This window comes from Macaca fascicularis, chromosome 5 (assembly GCF_037993035.2).
Source record: "Macaca fascicularis isolate 582-1 chromosome 5, T2T-MFA8v1.1".
Taxonomy (NCBI): domain Eukaryota; kingdom Metazoa; phylum Chordata; class Mammalia; order Primates; family Cercopithecidae; genus Macaca; species Macaca fascicularis.
In genome coordinates, this window is record NC_088379.1 from 60,556,053 (window position 1) to 60,579,757 (window position 23,705).

The 23,705-nt window shown below is 33.9% G+C and overlaps 1 protein-coding gene across 1 annotated transcript; it reads right to left on the reverse strand.

The window, feature by feature from the left end:
• Nucleotides 1–343: 343 nt before the first annotated feature.
• ALB (albumin) lies at nt 344–18,430 on the reverse strand. Its single transcript, XM_045392499.1, has 15 exons — nt 18,311–18,430; nt 17,549–17,606; nt 16,284–16,416; nt 14,244–14,455; nt 13,557–13,689; nt 12,637–12,734; nt 10,923–11,052; nt 9,415–9,629; nt 7,858–7,990; nt 6,668–6,765; nt 5,329–5,467; nt 4,267–4,490; nt 2,932–3,064; nt 2,250–2,317; nt 344–509 (listed from the first exon to the last, which is right to left on the reverse strand). The coding sequence occupies exons 1-14, from the start codon at nt 18,387–18,389 to the stop codon at nt 2,276–2,278; spliced, it is 1,827 nt and encodes a 608-aa protein (XP_045248434.1). The 5' UTR covers nt 18,390–18,430; the 3' UTR covers nt 344–509; nt 2,250–2,275.
• Nucleotides 18,431–23,705: the final 5,275 nt, after the last annotated feature.

Here is a 23,705-nt window from a genome sequence, read left to right on the forward strand (position 1 = left end):
GGTAATTTGTTCTTTTTGCTTGGTCTTACTTTGGTTCTGCAGGCTCTTTTTTGATTCCGTATGAATTTCAGAATTGTTTTTTCTAAGGTAAAAGTCATGTTTTATATTCCTTACTTATACTTTTTGTTCTTTTATTCAGAATTATCATAATGTCAAAATATTATTTTGAATGTTCATAATCCATAACTTAGAAGAGTATTAATGTTTTATTGAATTAGCCCACAAGAAACTAGAAATCCTCTACTGAAGTGGAATAAGAGAGAGCACGGGAACTTCCACAGAACCTACAGAATTTTCAGGATGGCAACACATCTTTGAAAAATAACAGTGCTAGACCACTGTATTAGATTCTTTCCATTTTTTATTAATTGAAGCACAGAGAAAAGAGGCAAAATGATTAAAGAAATTTATAGTTTTTTAGACAGGGTGTTGGCTTTATACCAATGAAAAAGAAAAACAGATGAATAAGCTTTTGATCTTCATTTTATTTCTCTTGTTCTCATGGTAGGCTGGAAAACAAAAGGACAAATATGTCTTATTTGTAAAATGGCATGTGTTTTTCAAATCTATTAAAATAAATGCCAAATTACTTAGATCATCTTTCTGCAATAAGTGAAAACAAGTTAAGCCTGCCTTAGACTTATGGCTGCTGAATTTTCCTTCTGTGGGGGTAGACAAGGGGACACACCAATAAATGTTAAGTTCCTTCTTCACCATTGGTGAAAGGGAACACTATTGGTGCCATCAGACTCCTCAAGCTTCAAAGTCAGAGGCTTTTCATCATCACTCCTTGGAGTTATTTACTCAACCCCTACTTCTCATCTAAGTTATTACGAGCAAAAAGGTGTCTTCTCTATTTTTTTTTTTTTTTTTTTGAGACAGAGTCTCGCTTTGTCTTCAGGCTAGAGTGTAGTGGTGCAATCTCGGCTCAATGCAACCTCTGCCTCCCGGGTTCAAGCGATTCTCCTCCTTCAGCCTCCTGAGTAGCTGGGACTACAGGTGCGTGCCACCACGGCTGGCTAATTTTTGTATTTTTAGTAGAGACGGGGTTTCATCATGTTGGCCAGGATGGTCTAGATCTCTTCACCTCATGATCCACCTGCCTCGGCCTCCCCAAGTGCTGGGATTATAGGTGTGAGCCACCGCGCCTGGCCAAAAACGTATCTTCTCAAAGTTAGAACCCTATGAAGAAAATCTTTCCACTGAGCACCAAAACAAGTCACATTTTCACACGACCAAATTTGTGGAGATTCAAAGTTTCTTTCATGCCTGAATGCATAATATGCAGATATTATCACATGGGCAAAGAGGAAGTTAAATCATAGTAGTGGAATAGACATCACAGTCAAATTGGAAAATATGAAAATAATTCATGTTTAAAAAGTAGTTGAAGCCAAGCGTGGTGGCTCACATCTGTAATCACAGAACTTTTTGGGTCAGGCTGAGGTGGGAGGATTGCCTGAGCCCAGGAGTTTGAGACCAGCCTGGGCCACATAGAGATACCACCCCCCACCCCCGATCTCTATTTTTTTTAAAGTAGTTGAATAACTTATTTTTAACAAAAACATGTTTTGTTGTTATTCTGTTTTTCAATTCTCCCAAAATATTATAAACAAAGTGGGTGAAACATGTTTATGTTCAAAGATCCACATTTTAAAGTGGGCCCTTTTGTCATAAGAAAATAAGTCCTATTAAAGTTCAGCATGTTGACAAATTGAAAATGTAATAGCAGATTGTTCACTATAAAGTTCACAGAAGGTAGATCCATCATATTCTCCAACGGAAAGGATGAGTTGAACTATTAGGTTGATCCATGTGAAATCATTGATATTCAACTGTTTTTGTCCTATAAAGCGCTCTTACATATGGTTCAGTCTAATTCCTAGAGTATTCTCCTGCTGAGCCATCACTTACTTGGATGGCTCTGTGTGCCACATCATATAAGTCAAAATAGGACAATGGGCAACACTGAAACTTTGGTTTGAATTTTGAATTTTGACCCTTTGGAAAATTATTTAACCTATGCTTTGATGTTTATCTTCATTTTCTCATTTACAAAATAGAAATAATAGTGGTTCCCAACTCAGCAACTATTTTGAGAATTTTAAAAGCTAATATGTACATATATAAATAGTTTAGAATAGTGGTTGGTGCTGGTCTGTATGGCTCTTGGAAATCGTCAGTCAATCTTTGCTATTTTAATAATAACTGTTATAGTTACTTTTTTAAAAAATTCAAAATATAGTTACCTGAGATGTTCTTAATTGTGATGTTTTTAGGCTAAGGCAGCTTGACTTGCAGCAACAAATTTTGGACCCTGAATACAAAGACATGACAGATGTTAGGAAAATATTAGCATTACTATTAGGATACAAAATTAACATTTATGAAGCTATTGATGATTGCAAAGTGATTTCACGTGCATCATATCCTTTAATTCCAATTTACTACTATAATCTCTGGATGGAAGCTCACGGACATAGTTGTTCCCAAAGGAATTAAAAAAAAATACTATCAGGCCATAAGGGGCAATTTTAAGTGATTTAGACATTTGAATGTAAATTCTCCCACTAATCTATAAAATCAACTAAACCACAAACCACCACTTTTCATGAAAATGTTTAAATAAATTAATGTTTTGATTTCATAATCAAAATATTTTAGGCCTTACAAATATTCCTATTAATATTCATAAGTATCACAAATTTGGAAACAGAACGGGCATTATAAACGTTTAATAGTATGGCACAATAGAGCAGGAGATAAAAACAAAGTGTTATTTTATTCATTTTGTAAGACAATTGTTTGTAAAATAAGATCCCTGTCCCACTTGTACAAAGTCTCCTTTGATATATAAATCCCTAAGCCGTAGCCTAACCAAACATGCAAAAATGAATACTGGACATATTAAAATGAAGAGAACTGTAGTACCTCCTCGGCAAAGCAGGCCTCCTTATCATCAGCCTTGCAGCACTTCTCTACAAAAGCTGCGAAATTATCCATAACACCTTTCAGTTGCTCTTTTGTTGCCTTAGGCTTGTGTTTCACGAGCTCAACAAGTGCACTGAGTTTGAATGGAAAAAAGAAAAAAAAACAAACAAACAGAAAAAACATTACTCACATATAAGAAAAATGGAGATAGTAAGGATGGTAGTCCCATCATTTAAGATTACAAATTTTGGAGCCACGCAACTCTGAATAGTTTGGGGCTCAGGCATACCACTGCAAGTCTCAATATACTCATCTGCCTGATGAGGATAATAAAATTCACCTTCATGGAGTTGGTAGGAAGATCAACTGAAACAATCAGTATAAACCACTCATCACGTTATGTAGTGTCAACAAATCTCTTTTCAGTAAATCTCTGGAAAGAGTATGTCATTACAATTATATATTATTCAGATTTTGGAAGTGCCACATTATGTCATATTGAGTTTTACAGCTACTTAAGAGCTAAAAACGATCCTTAAAAGTTTAATTATCCTGGATTTTATTTAAAATTTTTCTCATCTATAAAGATGAGAATCTTTATAGTTGGTTCTTAAACTTCGCTCCATTCAAAGCTAGTAGTGGGGAGGCTATAGAAAATAATGCTATCCAAACTCATGGGAGCTGCCGGTTCTCTTTCATTGACATCTGCAAAGACAACAATGCCAGGGAGAGATTTGTGTGGACATGACAGATTTTGCAGTATTACTCTTAAGCCTAGACCATGATTACAGCCCACAAGAGATAACAGCAACTCTCTATAGCTAAATTTCATGCAATTATAACCCCTGTGATAGCAATAGGGAGTTGAGCTTCAGGGCTTGCATTTCTAGATGCTTTTTTATCCAAGTCTCATTCTCAAAAGTCACAGCTTGAGGGTTTGTTTCATGTGTGGGTCCACCATAGCGCAAACTTAAAATAATTATTTACATCTAGAAATAAATTATCCTATGGCTCCTACTAACTAATTTGCCATGTGCACAAATTTATCAGTTAATTGTTCATCTTTTTCTACTGAACATGGCCTAAGATGTTATTCTACTGTGGCTTTAATCCACCATATTACTCTGAATAATTTTAGCAATATTATAACAGAGGATTTTGTCTTTAAAATGTTATTCATTTCTTTCTGGGTTCTTTTATCAGCATAATAAGGGCAACACTCCAATACTTTCCTCTAAGAAATATAATCACTACTTCAGGAAAATGTTGCTAATTTGAACTGACAGTTCTTGCTATCAAGACTACAAACACGTGCAGTAATGAAATACTCCTCACGTTTGTTTCTTGACTTGTTTCTCCTTCTCAGAAAGTGTGCACATATCTGCATGGAAGGTGAATGTTTCAGCATTAAACGCTTTGGGAACATATGCTTCATCGAGTTCCAGAGCAGAAAAGCATGGTCGCCTGTTCACCAAGGATTCCGTGCAGCATTTGGTGACTTTCTCGCTTACTGGCGTTTTCTCATGCAACACACATAACCGGTTCAGGACCACGGACAGCTAAAGAACAGGCAGGAGAGCAGAAATTCAAAAGACGCGAAGCTGAAAATTTTCTACTAAAAATAAAAAAAATTAGCTGGGTATGGTGACACGTGCCTGTAGTCCCAGCTACTCGGGAGGGTGAGGCAGGAGAATCACTTGAACCCAGGAGGCAGAGGTTGCAGTGAGCCGAGATGGCACTACTGCACTCCAGCCTGGGCAACAGAGCCAGACTCCATCTCAAAATATATATACATATATGTATTTATATATAATAAATATGCATATTTATTATATATAATATATTATTTATATATTGTATATTATTAATATATTATTAATACATATTATTAATTAGTTTATATAATACTGCATTGCATTAACATATTAATATATAATTAATTATATACTTAATATATAATATTAATAATATATTAATATATAATATTAATTATATTTAAAATAATATAGTATGCAATATTATATATTATTAATAACTAATTAATATATAAATATATAATGTATTGGTAATATATAATTAATATATAATATATATTATATATAATAAATATATAATATATATTATATATAATAAATATATAATATATATTATATATAATAAATATATAATATATATTTATATATAATAAATATATGAAATATATATAATATTAAAAATATATATATATAATCTTTGGGACCCTGGCTGCCAATATCACAAATACACATGCATACATGCACACACGCACACAAATATGCACACACACATTACTCCCTTCTGCTTATGAAAGCTAGCATTATCAATATCTAAAGGTAAAATTTTTTCATTATTAATTTATTATATTTTTTAAAGACTCACATAGTCTTCTGCACAGGGCATTCTTTTTGCTTCAGGAAGTTTACAACATTTGGCACCCACTTTTCCTAGGTTTCTTGAGACCTCTACAAGAGTTGGAGTTGACACTTGGGGTACTTTCTTGGTGTAACGAACTAATAGCCTGAAAAAAAGAAGTCCATGTGTTTTCAGCAAGGCAAGAAACTGTCTAGCATAGTAGATAAAACAGAGAACACTTGGCCGGAATCAACTAAGATGTTCCTATATTCCATTCATCATATTATCTCCATCTGCAGAGTAGTGGGTTAGTGGAGGGGAGAAAACTTTCTCCTGAACAACTAGTCAAACCTGGCTTTGAGTTCCACCTGTACTACTTGTATAATCTTAGGAAAGTGAGTTACCTACTTCAGTGACATTAATAAATTTATTAATTTCTTCTTTCAATAAAACCTGGAGAGAGCTTCATATATATCAGCATGTGCTAAACTTGAAAGATACAAGTAGAAAATGGAAGGAAATATATCTGACTCAATAGGGATAGTTCAAGGGTTAAATTAAAAGTAGTAAAGTATTATAATTAATCTGACATGGTACCTAATATATAATAATCATGTATTAAGAATGCCAGTCACCATTAAAAGTCAATCTATGTAATCTACTTGAGGAAAGAAACTATGTCTTGTTCACGGTTATTATCCCTAAAACCAATAATCAGAAGAGCACTATGTGTATGAGCCACACAATAAATATCTACTGTATAACATATCTCTTCTTGTTTTTAACCTTCATAGATAAAGTTCTATTGAATTGGGACATTAGTCCACAAGCCATTCTGTCTCTGTCTCTTCCATGGAGGGAAATTCCACAGAAACACAAGGTTTAACCATCAGACACTAGGTGCATCCCCCAAACAACCTGAATTTAATATTCAAACATGAATCTAAATTCATTTGTTACATTTTGTGTTCAGCTCACATATTACTTTTTGAGCGACTGCTATTCAAGGCCTACTACTTCCTGCTCTACTACTTCCTGCTCTACAAAATATTGCCATGTTCTATTTGCCCATTAACTATTTCTTAACCTTCAAGGGACATCCTCAGTTCGATATACCAAGATTTCGTATTTACCCTCCCAGTCTACATACTTCCAGTCTTAAGAGAACAATTTTTAGACTACATTCAAATATAGGCCTCTCCACCCCATCAACTATTTTATCTCTCCTCTCCTATCTTTCTTGACAAAGAGTGATTAGAAATATGTAATGTATTCTCATTCTTACAAGTTTTATGCTAGGTGGCTCATATATTAAGTCTTAAATAATTACGAATTGATCAAAAATCAATCAATAAAAATTACTTACGCATTCTGGAATTTGTATTCTCCAAGCTGCTCAAAAAGTTCACAATTTTGTTTGACTAAATTCTGAGGCTCTTCCACAAGAGGTTGAAATTCATCAAACTGAAACATAGAAGAATTGTGTTGATAGTATTATGCCTGAGGATCAGATGCAGGTTGTTTTTCACCCCTCTGGTCAGAATGATATCCTTTCTCCTTTCTACTCAAAGCCACACAAACAGATGACTATCAATGCCACGCTGTCACATTACATTCAAACGATTTATTTGGTGAGCTTGCATCATGTAAGTGGCTAAGAATATTCAGGCTCTGAAGTTCAATGACCAGTATTTGAGCCAAGTCATCTAACTCATTCTTCAATTGTGCAATTTTACTTACCATCTCCACATTTCAGAATCCTTATCCCTAAAAAAGGGCAAAGATGGTACTCATCTCATAGAGCTGCTCTGTAAACCAGTTAAGCTAATGAAATTAAACAGTGCCTTGCGTGTAATAAAAGTTTAATAAGTTATGGCTATGATTATACATATTATTATTATTAGTTCACCTTTCTAGTTAGATTCTGGGCTCTCCAAAATGAGAGATTTTACCTTGGTCATTGGTCGTGCATGGTGCCTGGCATCTAGTAGCTTCTTGACAGAGGAAAAAATGAGTTTTATCTGATTCTGAATAGTTTGGAAACCATTACATATGCTAGTGGGAACCCTAAAAGTCCTCCAGAACAGATTTCCTCTCCTAACTTAATTTCCTGTAGAACTACTCCTAAACATTCTCAAAAAGATTTGAAAATCTTCTAAAGGAACAGGTTCTATAATTTGCCTGAAGATACTAATTCTAGTACTTGATTAGTCCTGGGATCAGGTTAACTCACTTTACATCTAAGTTAAGTATCTTCTAATTAACAGTTAAATTTACTTTAAGTTATTTTGTTCTCAGGATTGTGAAAAAGAGAAAAAAAGATCAAAATTTCACAGAGATTGCTCTACTCAGATCTTTCTATTCTAGACTAGTCTAAATTTTGTTAATCATTCTAAGGCTACTTTTTCTATCATGTTTAAGATTGCAGAATTGAAACCATCTCAAGAAAAGATCTAAATTGCACTGTATATCTTTTTACATTCTTGCATTATTTTTCTTTCTCATTATTGGAATCATCAGTCAAAGAATAACATTTTTTTCCAACAATAAACCTACCACTTTGGCATAGCATTCATGAGGATCTGCAGCGGCACAGCACTTCTCTAGAGTGGCTTCGTATGCCTTGGCAAGTCTCAGCAGCAGCATGACAGAGTAATCAGGATGCCTTCTTGCATATTCATACAAAAACCTAATTAAGATGAAAATAAAATAGACTTTGTTGGACAAATGAGCACCAAAAAAAAAATCACAAAGCTAACCTCAAAAGTAACTCATATTCCAAAAGTCTTAATTTGACTAAACCCCATGCAGTAAAGCTTAGTAGCTAAGGACTTGGGGTCCAGAGTTAAAGTTACCAAGGCTCAATTCCTAGCTCTGCCACTTATATTACTGCATCACCTTAGGCAACTTATTTAAATGATCACAGCCTTCGTCTCCTTCTCGGTAGAATGGAGATAACAAGATAACAATAGTATTTGTCGGCTGGGCGCTGTGGTTCATACTTGTAGTCTCAGCACTTCAGGAGGCAGAGGCAGGCAAATCACCTGATGTCAGGAGTTTTAGACCAGCCTGACCAGCATGATGAAACCCTGTCTCTATTAAAAATACAAAATTAGCCAGGCATGGTGGTGCGTGCCTGTAATCCTAGCTACTCGGGAGGCTGAGGCAGCAGAATCATTTGAACCTGGGAGGTAGAGGTTGTGGTGAGCCAAGATGGTGCCATTGCACTCCAGCCTGGGCAACAAGAGGAAAACTCTGTCTCAAAAAAAAAAATGTTATCTGTCCCAGAAGGTGGATTATGATAACTACATGACATAATCTACACAAAGCACACACTGCTTGGCACATATGAAGTCTTTGATAAATGACACCTGTTATTTTTATTAATATTTTGTTTGATTTAAACTACATCTCAAAAGGGTTTTGATAGATGGGTAGAGATATGTTCTTAAAATACTCTGTTTCTTCTCTGTATGAGTGAAATCTTGTAAGGTACATAATTTTATGAAATATTATTTAGTGCATAGTATGTTATCATAATCCAACAACAAAAATGCAAACTTTATCACCACACTTTCTGATAATATATAAACATTTATTTTGTAATTGAGTTTCATACCATATTGCCATTATACTGAACTTCCAGTCTTTTCACCAAATATAAAGCACCTGATGTCAGACTCTATATTTCTTTTTATACTTCTTTGCTACCATTGTGTAGATTAGATAGATAGACTAGATTAGATTAGATTAGATTAGTCAGACAGACAGGCAATACGTAGTCACACACATAGATGTTCAAGAACTACACCTGGAATGAATGAATGAAGTATACATAATTTATATATACACAAAATGTTTCTAGAGGTATTTTCAGAAATATCCCTAAGGAGTAAGGAATGTTGAGCTTTTGCCATGAGCATATATTATTTTATGATAATGTATTTGACTAATTAACTATTTCAAAAATTGTTAAAGGCTGGGAAAGGGAAGGATGAAGAAACATTCTGGGCAGCAGGGAAATTGTAGCAATTCCACAGAAAAGCCTAGACTATCCTCCTAAATTGTGAAGTCACACCAAAGCTATAAAAGTATAATTTCTTATCTACTTACATGCCCAGGAAGACATCCTTTGCCTCAGCATAGTTTTTGCAAACATCCTTACTCTCAACATAATCAGCAGCTAATGAAGGCAAGTCAGCAGGCATCTCATCATTTTCCACTTCGGCAAGGCAGTGGGATTTTTCCAACAGAGGTTTATCACAGCATTCCTTCAGTTTACTGGAGATTGAATCTTGATTTTCACACATATACTTGGCAAGGTCCGCCTATAAGTAAGTTGGTGGAAATTGTTCAACACGAATTGACATTGCTATACATTCTCCTCAGACCTTTATTAAATTGGCAGAACATATTCATTGTATTCTAAGACCATACACATGTGCCTTCTATGAACATACTCTGTTTGCTCCTAAACCTGGAGATGTAGATAGGACTACAAAAACATTCCCACTTGATTAAAATAGACTAATCAGTAGCAGGTGCTCAGCTCAGTTATTTATTAATTTTATGTTTCTACTGTTAGGGCATTTAAGTTTTTTTCATTAAAACTCAATGCTGTTTTTCCAAATAATCTCCCCAAAATTAAGTGCACGCCTTTTGAAACCAAATAACCAAATAAAATATGGAAGATTTTTGAAAAATGAGTCAAGATCATAGCCATAGACCCTGCTTACATACATAAAATAGCTGCCTTAAATTTTCCAGAAAGTGCCACGAGAGATTAGGATTCTAGTATTTGCCCATAAGTTTAATCTTGAAGAAAGGGAGAAAGAAAATATTATAAGTTTGGAGAAAGGAGATATCATTCCAAATATTTGTACGTCTAACAAAGACAGTTAATTAAGGGAAGGAATATAGAGAAGAAAAATACGTCATTTCCAAAAATATCTTCAAGTAGTGGTCTTCTCCAAGTCCACCTACCTCCCTCAAAAAATCTTCTTAGGCCGAGTACGATGGCTCATGCCTGTAATCCCAGCACTTTGGGAGGCCGAGGTGGTGGATCACCTGAGGTCAGGAGTTCGAGACCAGCCTGGACAACATGGTGAAATCCCGCCTCTACTAAAAATACAAAATTAGCCAGGCATGGTGGCGCATGCATGTAATCCCAGCTACTTGGGAGGCTGAGGCATGAGAATCACTTGAACCCAGGAGGCAGAGGTTGCGCTGAGCCACGATCACACCATTGCACTCCAGCCTGGGCAACAAGAGTGAAACTCTGTCTCAAGAAAAGAAAGAAAAATCTTCTTAGACATCTACCTTGCAGATGTTCTGCCAAGTAGAACCTTGTAACTGTTCTACTTCAGTTTAAGCCTTTATTTACAGTTAGAGCATGAGTGAAAGGAGTTACAAATCAGTGAATGGGTTTATCAGGTTATTTATAGCCAGGTTAAAAACAGAAAGGTATCACCACCATAGGCACGGAAAGATTGAAGATAGGGCAGACAAAAGCACAGAAGACAGTCTCAACCCACTGTCAGCTATCACTAATGATACCAAACGCATCCATTCTACCAACTTGAGTTTGCAAGCTACCAAAGAGCATGTCGATGACTCTTTACCCTGTCATCAGCACATTCAAGCAGATCTCCATGGCAGCATTCCGTGTGGACTTTGGTAAGATCTGTCACTAACTTGGAAACTTCTGCAAACTCAGCTTTGGGAAATTTCTGGCTCAAGCGAGCTACTGCCCTAAAAAGAAAATCGCCAATCAAAATGGTATTATCATGCAATATTTTATATGAAAGCACTAGGCAAATACTATTTCTCAAAAGAAAATTCAAAATGGACATACAGAAATATTTTTTGAAATTCATTAGTTCTAGTTCTGAACCAAACGGTAATCATTTTTCCTTAGGGCAGAATCATCCATTTAAGAGTGTGTGTGTGGTGGGTAGAAATCTAGTAAGTCATAAAAGCAGAAATAAAAAAGGAACTCTAAAAGGGGTAACAGGCTGAGAAGCATCAGGTTTGGTGTCCAGATGTGACTTCCAGCTCTGGCTTTATCACTTGTTAGCAGCAGGACTTGTTAGCAGAGGGCTCAGCCTCTCTGCGCTTTAGCCTCTGCAGTGCCATGACAACATGCTAAATTGAAGAATTCTTTTGAGGATTAAATTAGATAATACATACAAAAGCATTTTATAATCTAGGAAGTACTACACAAACTCCAATTATCTTTTTTCTCAATTGAAACACATTCTTTCTGACTTCTAAAGGTCTCTTAGAAAAGAAATCTTATAACTTCAACAGAATGAGGGAGTTTTTATTGATCATACTTATAAAAAGAAAGATCCAGCACTATCTTCAAACTCTATGACAAGATGTAAACGTCTAATTTTCTTCATTCTCTAGTCATTTCACAGTTGCCAAAATCGGGTAAAGAAGACTTTTTTCCCAAAAATCAATCATTGCCTGTTTATCTGTGTATAATTTTATGTTGGGGTTGTTTTGTTTATAAACTTGGTTTATTTTGGTGGTGTAGATGGTAGGAATGATGAGCAAATACAGTTCAATTGACAGTTTCTAGAGAGCATGCATAACGTCTGTTATTTTCATTTTATCTTCTGTTGTGTTGATTTGCTGTTGACTAATAGGTAAGGAGTGAGGGTGAGGGGGCAGCTAGTATTTTTCTTGACATGGCTATTAAAGTATGCTCCCAGAACCAACTAAGTGATATGAAAACAGAGGCTCAGGCAAAAACATGAGATGAAGATCAGAGCTGGAGTTATGCAAAAATAAGAAGTAACTTCAGCTTAGTTGGCGACTGAACTTAACTATAAGACAAAAAAGGACAAGCAAATAGTTTTAGATCATTGGGAGGAAGATAAAATTAAATAAAGGGATTATATATGTTGTATACTTGTATCAAAATATCTCATATACCCCATAAATATGTATAACTACCATGTATCCACAAAAATTAAAAATAACTTTAAAAAAATTAAAGAACCATGCCTACAGCTCTATAAAAATAATGAACCATTAGAATAAGAGTCCAAGTTTTCATAAATAAATAGAATTTAAATATCTGTCCCCTTTTTTAGGCCACAAAGGATAGTATCCTCTAAATTATTTGACGATTTAGAAAAGATTAAAAATAATGTCAAATTGACATTGATATTTGATTTTTACCTCTATTAGAGTTTTACCTTTTAGACAACCAAAGAAATGTATTTGACAGCACTTTGCAAAATGCATAAAAATGTACAATTTTGTCACTGAAGCATTATCATTTACATCATTATAAAGATGTTAACTATGTTCAAAAATATTTACCATGCTTTGAAAGCTCTGTCTCCGAATTTTTGGAGACTGGCACACTTGAGTCTCTGTTTGGCAGATGAAGCCTTCCCTTGATCCCGAAGTTCATCAAGCTACAAAAAGGAATAATTTGGTGAAAATTAGAAGAAAAATACTACATAAAACACTCCTTCACAAGCTCAGATGAAACTGCCAAATTAAATTTTGAAGACATAATTTATGCCTAAATTCCCAAGTACTCCTTTTGGTGAATAACGATTTTGTTCTGTAAGAAAAGGAAAGATCATTGGATCATTCTGGTCATAGCAGAATTACCTACGCAGTTAGAAACTAACTGGAAACATTGGCAGGGAAAAGAGTCTTAAAAGTGGGAGAAAAGTCAGAGAAAGAGTACACTAATATCCCAGGGACTGCAATTTTGCTAATTTTTAAATTTTGTGTATAATTCATTTCAGTCTCTCCTCCATCAACATCAGTAAACTCCTCAGAAAAGAAAATAAAGCATTCCATAATATATATTTATGGAATGAATGCATGAACTCAGGCATCTAGATGCAGTAAAAGTCTCCACTTTGAATTCCCTCCCTAATAAAAATGATCATGAAAAGACAAACAAGAACTGTGGCCCCTTGCTGTGCAATTTGACCAACAAGTTTCAGTGTTTCACTATAGTGATCACTGCCATAAAAAGTGGTGAAATCTTTAAACACATGCACAGTGATGACCTCTGTCAGATCATCATTGGCAAATCTTAAAAGAAGAAATGAGAGTGTAGGCCTTCAAAGATGAAAGATTTTCAAGAAAGATAAGAGGAAGGCTTTTTTGGCCATGTCGGGAAGTTTATATCAGACACTCAGTTTCCCGAAATCTAGCCACAAAATGGACAAAATCAGGTTGGATTATGAACTCCTTTTTTCTCTTCTTTCGCACAATACCTTTGGTAAGAGGCAGGCAGCTTTATCAGCAGCTTGACAACATTCTGCAAAAGCAGCTTTATACCTTGCAGCAAAGAAAAGGAGTTCTGGGGCATAAAAGTAAGGATGTCTTCTGGCAACTTCATATAAGTATCTACATTTTGAAAAAGAAAAACAGTCACTTTTCTATAGCAGACAGTATTACAAAAATAATTGCAATTGACATTCTCCCCAGAACCTCCAAAATCCAAATATATCTAATTAACCAGTTAAGCTCAATTTGCACATGATGGTCTCGTCTTTGACATTCGTTAAGTCTGTGGAAAAAAGGGTTAAGTTTGTGTGTGCGTGTGTGTGTGTGTGTGTGTGCCTAAATGGTTAAATTTTGGCAATATAATGTTGCTGACTAAAACGAAATCAATTATGACAACTATATATAAATATCTTCATAATACATTAAATATGTCTATCTTAAATTTTTCAGAAAGGTTGTATCCTGTTTCGATAAACTTCAAAATATCTTTGATCATATTTTTTGCTGTGTAGAATTTTGTGGTATCAAATACTACTTCTCTAAAAAATCATCATAACAAAACTTCCAAGTCTTAATGTTGAAAATATTTTTGTTATGGTAATTTTTATAGAGTGTTGGCCTGTGGAGTTGCTCCATGCTTTTTAATTTTGAAGTATAAACATCCGATTACTTACTTTTTCAAAAATGTCGCTTCATTATCATGAAAAGCAGTGCACATCACATCAACCTCTGGTCTCACCAATGGGGGGAGGTTCGGGTTGTCATCTTTGTGTTGCAGGAAGCATTCATTTCTCTCAGGTTCTTGTTTTGCACAGCAGTCAGCCATTTCACCATAGGTTTCACGAAGAGTTGCGACTGTGCATAATTTGTCTCCAAAAAGAGTATGCTAAATGGAAGAAAGCAGGTTTCAGTTGCTGGACAATACCTTTTTTCTTTATAGCCAAAGAACAGTAGAAAGGATTTAATATACTGGTTAAGCTTGGTGAAGAAATTATTTAAAAATCCGCTTTTCCTCCCAACCCAGGTTTAGAGTTTCCAATGATTTAACCATCTCTATATAATTTTCATAAGAATTAACTGTCACACTATAACACAGGGCAAAAAGACAGTCAATAGCTTTAAGGAAAGTTATATGACTCCTATTTCAAAACCTAAAACTAAAGGGTAAAAGCAATCATTATAACAGAAATCAAGGGAAAATAAGCTTCTAAGCAGCATGTGAATTCACCTAGGGCAAAAAAACATTCAAATAGTTTCTCATTTCATCTGCCCCCTTTCTAGAGAGTCAGTTTTTAGTATATGCTGTTGAAAACTGAGGAGTAACACAATCTATCATATATTAAGTGACCATTAAGATGTAGACATTTTTCTTCTAGAAATGTTATCTAAAATCACTTTCCAATAAATGAGTTCTTTCCTTATCTCTAATTTTTATTATGAAAGTAACTGTAACCCCAGGGAAAATATACTACTCTAGACAGAATTTATTAATTTTTCTATGTATTTTTAAGAATTCTTATGTAGCGCCACAGTATTGTGTAAAGTTAAAGTCCTGACTCTGCTGTGAGGGAGAGGTACATAATAAGAAGGGGAAAGGCTCCAGTGATAAAAACTCGCCTTGCCCACAAGAAGTATATATAGATTGAGTGGTAAGAGAAAGATAAACCTGTCCTTGTTTTGAAGATTGATCTGGAAATACTAAAAATTTAAAATTCTTCAACATGACTAAGTACTCTACTTTTTTATTGTATGTAAAAATACAAAGATATCTAAAATGAGGAATATACAGCTGTATTATTATTCCACCCAGGTAAAAAAATTAGCATAGAAATCAGTTGGTGTTTTCTGATGACAAAAAGCATGCTATCATCTCTAAGAGATGATAGCTCTTCTGTGTTCATTTCCACACTATCCATAATAGTCAAGATGTAGAAAACCAAACTAAATGTCCATCAACACATTACTGGATAAAGAAAATGTGGTATACACATGCACTGGAATATTATTCAGTCTTGAAAAGAAGGAAATACTGCAATAGGCAACAACATGGTTGGACTTTGAATGCATTATGCTAAGGGAAATAAGTCAGTCACAAAAAGATAAACAGTACATGATATCACTTATATGAGGTAGCTAAAATAGTCAAACTCATAGAATCAAAGAGTATAATGATGGTTTCCAGTGGCTGGGGGAGGAGGAGGAAATGAGGGGTTACTAATCAATGGACACAAAGTTTTAATAAAGTAAGATGAGGAAGCTGTACAACAGTGTACCCATAGTTAACAATAACAGATTGTACACTTAAAAATGTAAGGGGGTAGACCTCACGTTAAGGGTTCTTACCATAATAAAATAAGATAAATAAATAAATAATACATGCTATCATATCCCTATTAGCCTCTACAAAAGAAAACCAAACCTCAAATTTTAAAAAGAGGTATCTACAAATGACAAATTGCCATTTAAATACACCATGACTATTGTGTTTGGTCTCAATAAAGAAATGATTTTAAAACTGTGGGCATAGCTAAAGCATCTCTATCCCAAAAGAAACAATGGCTTATCAGTCTATGAGCAACTTTTGAGTGTTTCTTACAAATCAGGATGTTTAATAATCATTGAGAAAACTAAAAAAAAAAAAAAAAAAATTCCTTTGAAATGCTTGGGATTACTTCAAACAGCATGAAGAATCTCCAAAATTAGAATGTACTTACAAGTGATTTGTCACAATTTTCAGCTGACTCATCAGCAACACATGTTTTTGCAAATTCAGTTACTTCATTCACTAATTTTACATGCTCTTCAAATGGACACTGCTGAAGATACTGAGAAAAAGCAACCAGCACCCTGAAACAAAGGATGTAGAAAAATGTAGTGTAATAAAACTTTAATATGTAACAGATTGCTATGCTAGAGAACAAATCATGTATGGGTATATGTTCTATCTTTTATACATCTTCTTCACCATTATCCAGAAAGCCTATTCATATCAGGTATGATCTGAGGCCTAGATAGGCATGTATGGCTTCCTAGGCAAAAAGGATGGTAGTTCCCTGATGTTTATATGCATGCGTGTGTCAGTAGATGCACACACATAGATCAAGCAAGCAAATTGTATGCTAAATAGATCTAATTGTCAAGACTAGGCATTTTAAAAATCCTTAGAATTACTTAAAACTAAAACAAATCCCACTTTTCCTTTTTTGAGACAAGGTCTCACTCTGTCACCCAGGCTGGAGTGCAGTGGCACAATCGTGGCTCGCTGTAGCCTTGACCCCTCAGGTCCAAGCGATCCTTCTACCTCAGCCTCCTAGGTAGCTAGGATTACAAGCACGTGCCACCATGCCTGACTAATTTTTTCTTTTTTTTTCAGAGACTTGCCCAGGCTGGTCTCGAACTCCTGGGCTCAAACAATCCTCCTGCATCAGCCTTCCAAAGTGCTGGGATTACAGGTGTGAACCACAGCACCTGATCCACACATCTCTTTAATTAGCCTGTAGGATTAGGTAGACTTTTTAAAAACAAACTATTTTCTCATTTTTTACTAGATTAAAAAATATTTAAATATTCCCAACTCAGCACAGGAGTGTTTGCTATGTAAAGAAGATTTAGTGGGTAAGCCACCAAAGGAAACCTATATTAAAGTCCTTTCCACCAAGCAAGTTCCAGAGCTGTACTGTCCAATGCAGTAGCCATTAGCCACATGTGACTATATACATTCAAATTAACTATAATTAAATACGATTTAAGTTTTTGTTTCTCAGTTGCACTTGTCATATTTGAAGTACTCAATAGCCATGTGACCAGTGACTACCTTATTGGATTGCCCAGATACAGAATATCTTCCTCAATGCAGAAAACTCTACTAGACAGCACTGTTTTAGAATCTGAACCTGATGACAAGGAAATAGAAGCATTTTAGAATAATAAACAACACTATTAGAAACATTAACTTTGATTCATCGATATTTTAACTTACAAGCCTTTGAAATGTTCTTCTCCCAAATCTTTAAACCGATGAGCAACCTCACTCTTGTCTGGGGAAGGGGAGAAAAAAAAAGGGTTGTTAAATACTGAAGAAAACAAGAAGTAATAATGTTACTTTTTATATTTCTTTCCATTTGACTTAGATTATGCATTTGTTTCAAAATATTGGGCTCTGATTCCTACAGAAAAAGTCAGGATAATGGTGAATTATTTCTTCTGCCTTTAAACAGAGGAATAATTCAATTATCAAGAATACTATTTTTAAAATTATTAGATATTTATAGTTTTATATTCAAACAGGTAATATCTAATACTCTTTTAGTGTATATCAACAGCAACTGAGAAGACAGACTAAAATGAAAGTAAATATAAATACAAGTTCTATTTATGAGATCAACAGCACAGGTTTTGTGGCTTTTAAATAAAGCATAGTGCAATGGATAGGTCTTAGGGACAGTTATGAATTCAATCTTCAACTCTGTTCTGTGAAGTTTAAGTCACTCTAAGTTACTTTGCACTTTCCTTAGTGGGCAAAAGAAAATTACAGCCACTAAACAATTCTGACCTTTTATTTTACCTAGGATGTTTGAATTTTATTGATAAGATAACTTTGTAAGACTTCACAAATACAAAATACTATCCCATTTTAGAAATACATGACAAAACAATTCTTTAAAGATGCAGAGTTTACTAAAACTTTATTTTACTAGGAAAATAGAATAAAAGTTGAACAATAGAAAAATGGATTTCTTACGTGTATCTCGACGAAACACACCCCTGGAATAAGCTGAGCTAAAGAGAAAGAGAAGGGAAATAAAGGTTACCCACTTCATTGTGCCAAAGGCTCGTGGGATTGACAGAAGAGAAAAGCTAGGACAAACGGAGGGAAATTAGCACTAATATACTTCTTCAACCAATAATTGTAGATTATTAACTAGACTCATCTTTGTATTTCATTGGCTCCCAACAGATTACAAAATTCATAATATTCTTGCCAAAAAATTGTTTGACTAAATCCCTTGTGTATATTTACCATCTGGAACTGTTTTCTCCACAAGACCTTGTCAATGTATTAAAGTTGTGTAAAACATCTTATCAAATTTTACATAAGAGTTTAAACGATTTGTATCTTTTATTCATTACCATGGTCTTTAACTGTAATTTCCCATTTGAACGTTTTAGTTCTCAGTGTTTGCAATTTAGTTCTCAATGTTTAGTAATTAGTAACCAAACTAAATACTTTGCTTAGAAATAAGACATACTGAAAGAGTTAAGTCCCAAATTGCATCTATTGCTAATTCCAAGTGTGCTTTTATCTATAATGAAAAATTTACACACGAGTGCTCATGCATGCACACACACCTATACATACATACATATTTTAGGGCTTCTGTGTCTTTTTTACTATTCTGAAGCCATTCTGTCTGAAAAAGCTGATGTTGCCTCAGATACAAACTAAGAAAAAGACATAGCAACAATAACAAGTAAGATAGGACTTAGAAATTCCCTGTTACCATTCCTGCTGTTGCCCACATGTGATTCAGGCCCTGAGATAGGCTATTTAGATTCAGTGTGGGTATATCACATGGGATCTTCAGTTAAGGAGAGATAAAGAGGAAAATGGACCCAAATGAGATGACGATTATCTTTGCCATAATATACAATGGGACAGGCTGACCCCAAATTCCCTGTAGGTTATGGGAATCCTTGACCTTCACCAGGCATAGGATTCTTTCCGTCCCTGTTTTGTATTTAATTCTCTCTTTCAATAAGTAGAAAAATCACATGTTCTTTTATGTTGTTTTTAATTTCAAAATAAACTTAACATTATGTCTAAAAACAAAGCAAGGGAAGAATAATTTTTTAAATGTTTCATAAATCTTCCTTCCCTACCCAAGGTTCTTATCTCTACCTTGGAAAAGCTATCCTACCTCTGCTCTTTTGCTCAAAATATGAAGAACTACTGAGCTCAACAAGTAGGAAAAACAACTTTCTCTGATACTACATAATAATAATTAGTACTAAGCCAGTTATTTTACTTAAATAACTAAGTCAGTCAAAACCGGCAGTCAAATTTCTCCATGGCACATAGAGGCACAGAGACTAACAAGGTATTATTTATTCTACTCAGTCTTATAATGAAAGAAAATTTTTTCTATTCAGTCTTACAATGAAAGAAATTATTTTCTATAATCTTATGTCATTTTATTTCTTCTTCAGAAATGGGTACTAATTAAATAATAAAGCACAGAAGAGGAAAAAATCAAAGCTAGATGGATGATAGATAGATAGATAGATAGATAGATAGATAGACAGATAGATAGATAGATAGGAAGATTTTTTTTAATGACTGAAGGGAGTCCTGAAAGGAAATACCAGACTTGTCTTTCTGACTACAGATGAACAGACATAAAACAAGTGTGCCTGTGGAATTATTTCCATTGAAGAAAAACAAGCATTTTTTTCTAAAGCCAGAAAAACCTACATCTGAAAAGAAAAAAGAAACTGTTCTGTCTTTCTAAATTAAGAAAATAATTATTTCTTGGATAAATTATGTCAACTTTTAACTTCCTAGAAATTGTAGGCATTATTTATTAGAAGTCAGTAACCAACCCTAGGTTTTTTCTTATAGAAGTCCTTGGGAAAGGCCTACCCAAACATAAAATCTTTACTGTTGAATATAATTGCTACTAATTGACAAATTCAGGCCTTTGTCACTCATGCATATACTCTGTGCATACTTTTTAATTTAACAAATAAAAAGAATAATATTAGTCCATCTAGTTTTCACTGCAATATTATATTGTAATATATTGTTACATACAAAGAAACCTAAAAAAATCTCAAATTCATCATGACTGAATAGAAGCTTCAAATTGATTTTCCTATATCTAATGAAGAGCCCCAGCTTTAAAACAAAATTGATGAAACCTAAAAGAATCTTTTCTTACAGTACGAATAAGGCATTTTGCATATGTGCATCCTACTAAAAGATTAATAGTTTAGAAATTAAAATATTTAATTCTCAATGATATCTGCATACTTAACATTAACGTTTCTTACTAAGAAATACTTGAACAATTGCACCTTCTGGATTTGCAAAGTAAAAATTTCTGCATTTTTCTCTGAAAACCTCTGGCATTAATTCTATATGAACATTCTATACTGAGAGAAATAAACCTACATAATTGTTAGTTATTTCTAAATTTCCTGTTCTTCAAACTTTGAAACTCTGTTTAGTCAGTCATCAACGGGTTCTGGCATGAGGGTAAATGCAAATATTTAGAGTAAGAGTTATAAATATGGTTTAGAGATTCTCTTTACTCGGTAAACAGAAAAATAGCCCCAATGATTTTTAAGTGTTTTCTCATCTTTGTGGGAGAAGTTTAAAAATAGAGAGTAGTTAAGAAAAGTATTTTCTTTAGAAAGAAAAACAGTGTACTGATCATTTAGAAAAGAAAAAAAAAATACCTCAATTGAAATGTACATATACCTGGGATTTAAACCTGAGCCTTTAACCCTTTTGTTCTTTGTTTTGCATTCACTTTGATGGGATGGAAAAGGCACAGTTTTTAGGTAGATGAAATGGCACAGTTTTTAGGTAGATGAAATATCTCTGAACCAGTCTCCCATTTTCTGGCCACTCTGTCACTTTAAATCTGCACCCTTCTGCTACCCTCAGGACTCCCGAAGCTTCTCACTGAGTCATTCACACTAGGTTTGCCCTCCATCTAGCAATTCGTTTAGTCCAGCTTTTATACCATCTCCCACTCTGATAGGTTATACTTCTCTTTCTCTTAAAGATAAAGGGAAACATATTCATGGAAATGTAACAATATCTAATAATATCCTCAATATTTTATCAGAGACTATATAAACAACCACTTTACCCAAAGTCATTCCAAAATACAGGAAATTTGGATTCATTTGGAGAGAAAATTGGGGACAGAAAAATCTTACCATTTTTCTACTATAAAATGAACATATGCAGATCTTTCCTATCATGAACAGCTTGCATTGCTTTCTACAAAATACGGAAGAGTGGAAAAGTGAAAGACTGTTAAGCATCAAATTAATCAATTGAAACATAATCAGTAATTTAACTTCTTATTCACTTATGGAGATACATTTCCCCCAAAAAAAGTTAGAACAAAAGTGTATAAACTTATATAGGTATTTATAATGCTAATAAAAGTGTATAAACTTATGTAGATATTGTAATCAAATAAAAAATTGGAATGTAATCCAAGCAATTGCTCCCTCATTTCCCTCTATAACCCATCCCCCCCAGATATTCACTTGAATTAGTGAGAAATATGGAATTGGCTGAAGATTTCATAGGGAATGAGGAGAAAAAACGGTTACATCATAAAATCCACCCCAGGTCACCATCTTTGGCTTGTCCAAACTTTTAAGTCCTTCTGCCCCCAAATCTCACATGATGAAAGAGTCCCTCTCCTTGACTTTCCTCATGTCACACTGGGCCTCTGGAATTTATATACATTCGAATTTCCTGACCTTTTACTTTACATTCCTCAGTTCTTCTCTGTGCGGTTTACTCCAGCTCAGTGTCCATTTCTAGCTGCAGAATTGCACATGCACATCTGCATATATCTCTATGCCATACAGGTCAAGTTGGACTAAAGCATCTGTAAGGATCCTTCCACCTTGAACATTCTGCAATTCCATGTTTTCAATGTGACAGCCTTATCAAATGAGAAAAGGACCTGAGTGGTAGGAAAGAATATATCAAGTTAGGCAATTAGGATTCAAGTTTGAGAGCCTGTTCATTCCTAAGCCTCACAATTACTCCTCAAGTATTATGCTCTAGCTAGTTCAGCTTAATATTTTTAAAGAATAAAAAGTTCATTTAAACTTATTTAAACTATATTAATGAGACTTTCTCATATCTTTTTATCAAGTTTTTCAAATGCAAGAAAAATACAGCTATGTCTGTAATCCATGTTTATTCATTCTTAATAAATTAACAACGAATAGAATCTATAAACATATAAATTGAAATTAATATAATCCTGTCTCATAAGGATAGCCACAGATGGAAATTAAACAGAAATGAATGCACTTTGAGTCTATTCATATTCTATGTTTTAAACATGAAATTCAAGAAACTTGTTACTTAAAAGAAGTTTAAAGTTACAAAATTGAACTTTATAAACCTTCTGTAAAACAACTAAGATTATATAGCTAAAATAGTCTCATGTTGAAATTTTAGTGGATAGAGTTTAGAATGTTTTTATTAAAATGTTTTTATTTTTTCTCCTTGATGTCTTCTATAGCTTTAGACTTTGTGAGAGGTTTTGTAATCTTTTAGTGCCAGTTCTTAGCTAAAACTTTCTCAACCCATAACCCAGTTGAAGCTTGGAATTTAAGCCTTGAAATTCTCATGAATTTTCCAAGTAGCTATGTGTGCGCTGACATCAATAATGAATGACTTGATCCAAAAAAAGTGTAAGTTTTAAGAAATATATCACATAAATAATTGGCAGATGTTCACTTTTTCTCTAGAGAGAAATTCATCTCTAGCCTAATTATAATAAACTACATAATGTAAATGCTATCAAAATAATTGTAAAATATTTTTGGGTATACAAGCATTGAATTGTTCAGTATTTGTTTTTCATTATGTAGATATTGAAAAGAATAAAAATGTTTTGTTAGAATAATACTTTGAAATTTTGGTTTGCTAAAATCATTCACTTAACAATAATATATTGCAACAAAAATTTGCATTTAAATAAAATAAAGAACTAATTTTAGTAACATATGATGTTGACAATGGCACTCTTTTTCCAAAATGCTTCCGATTTACAGTAGTGACACATCCTGTGTATTTAACAGCAATAAATTAAGTTACTAGATAAAATACAGATAAGTATTACTTTGATTCAATTTTAATTTTTAAATTTATACTGTTTATTTTTTCAGTTATGAATGTATTAGAAACAAATGGCTGTGTTTAAAGCATTTAATGTCTTGAAAGCAAATGGCTGTGTTGATGAGTCCAAAGTTATATCTGCAGTTACATGGAAAATTGACAAAAAATGCACATCAGGAGTGATGACATCTAAAAGCAAATATTGGCCAGCATCAACAAACGTGCTGATTATTTAACAACAGCATTCTTGTTG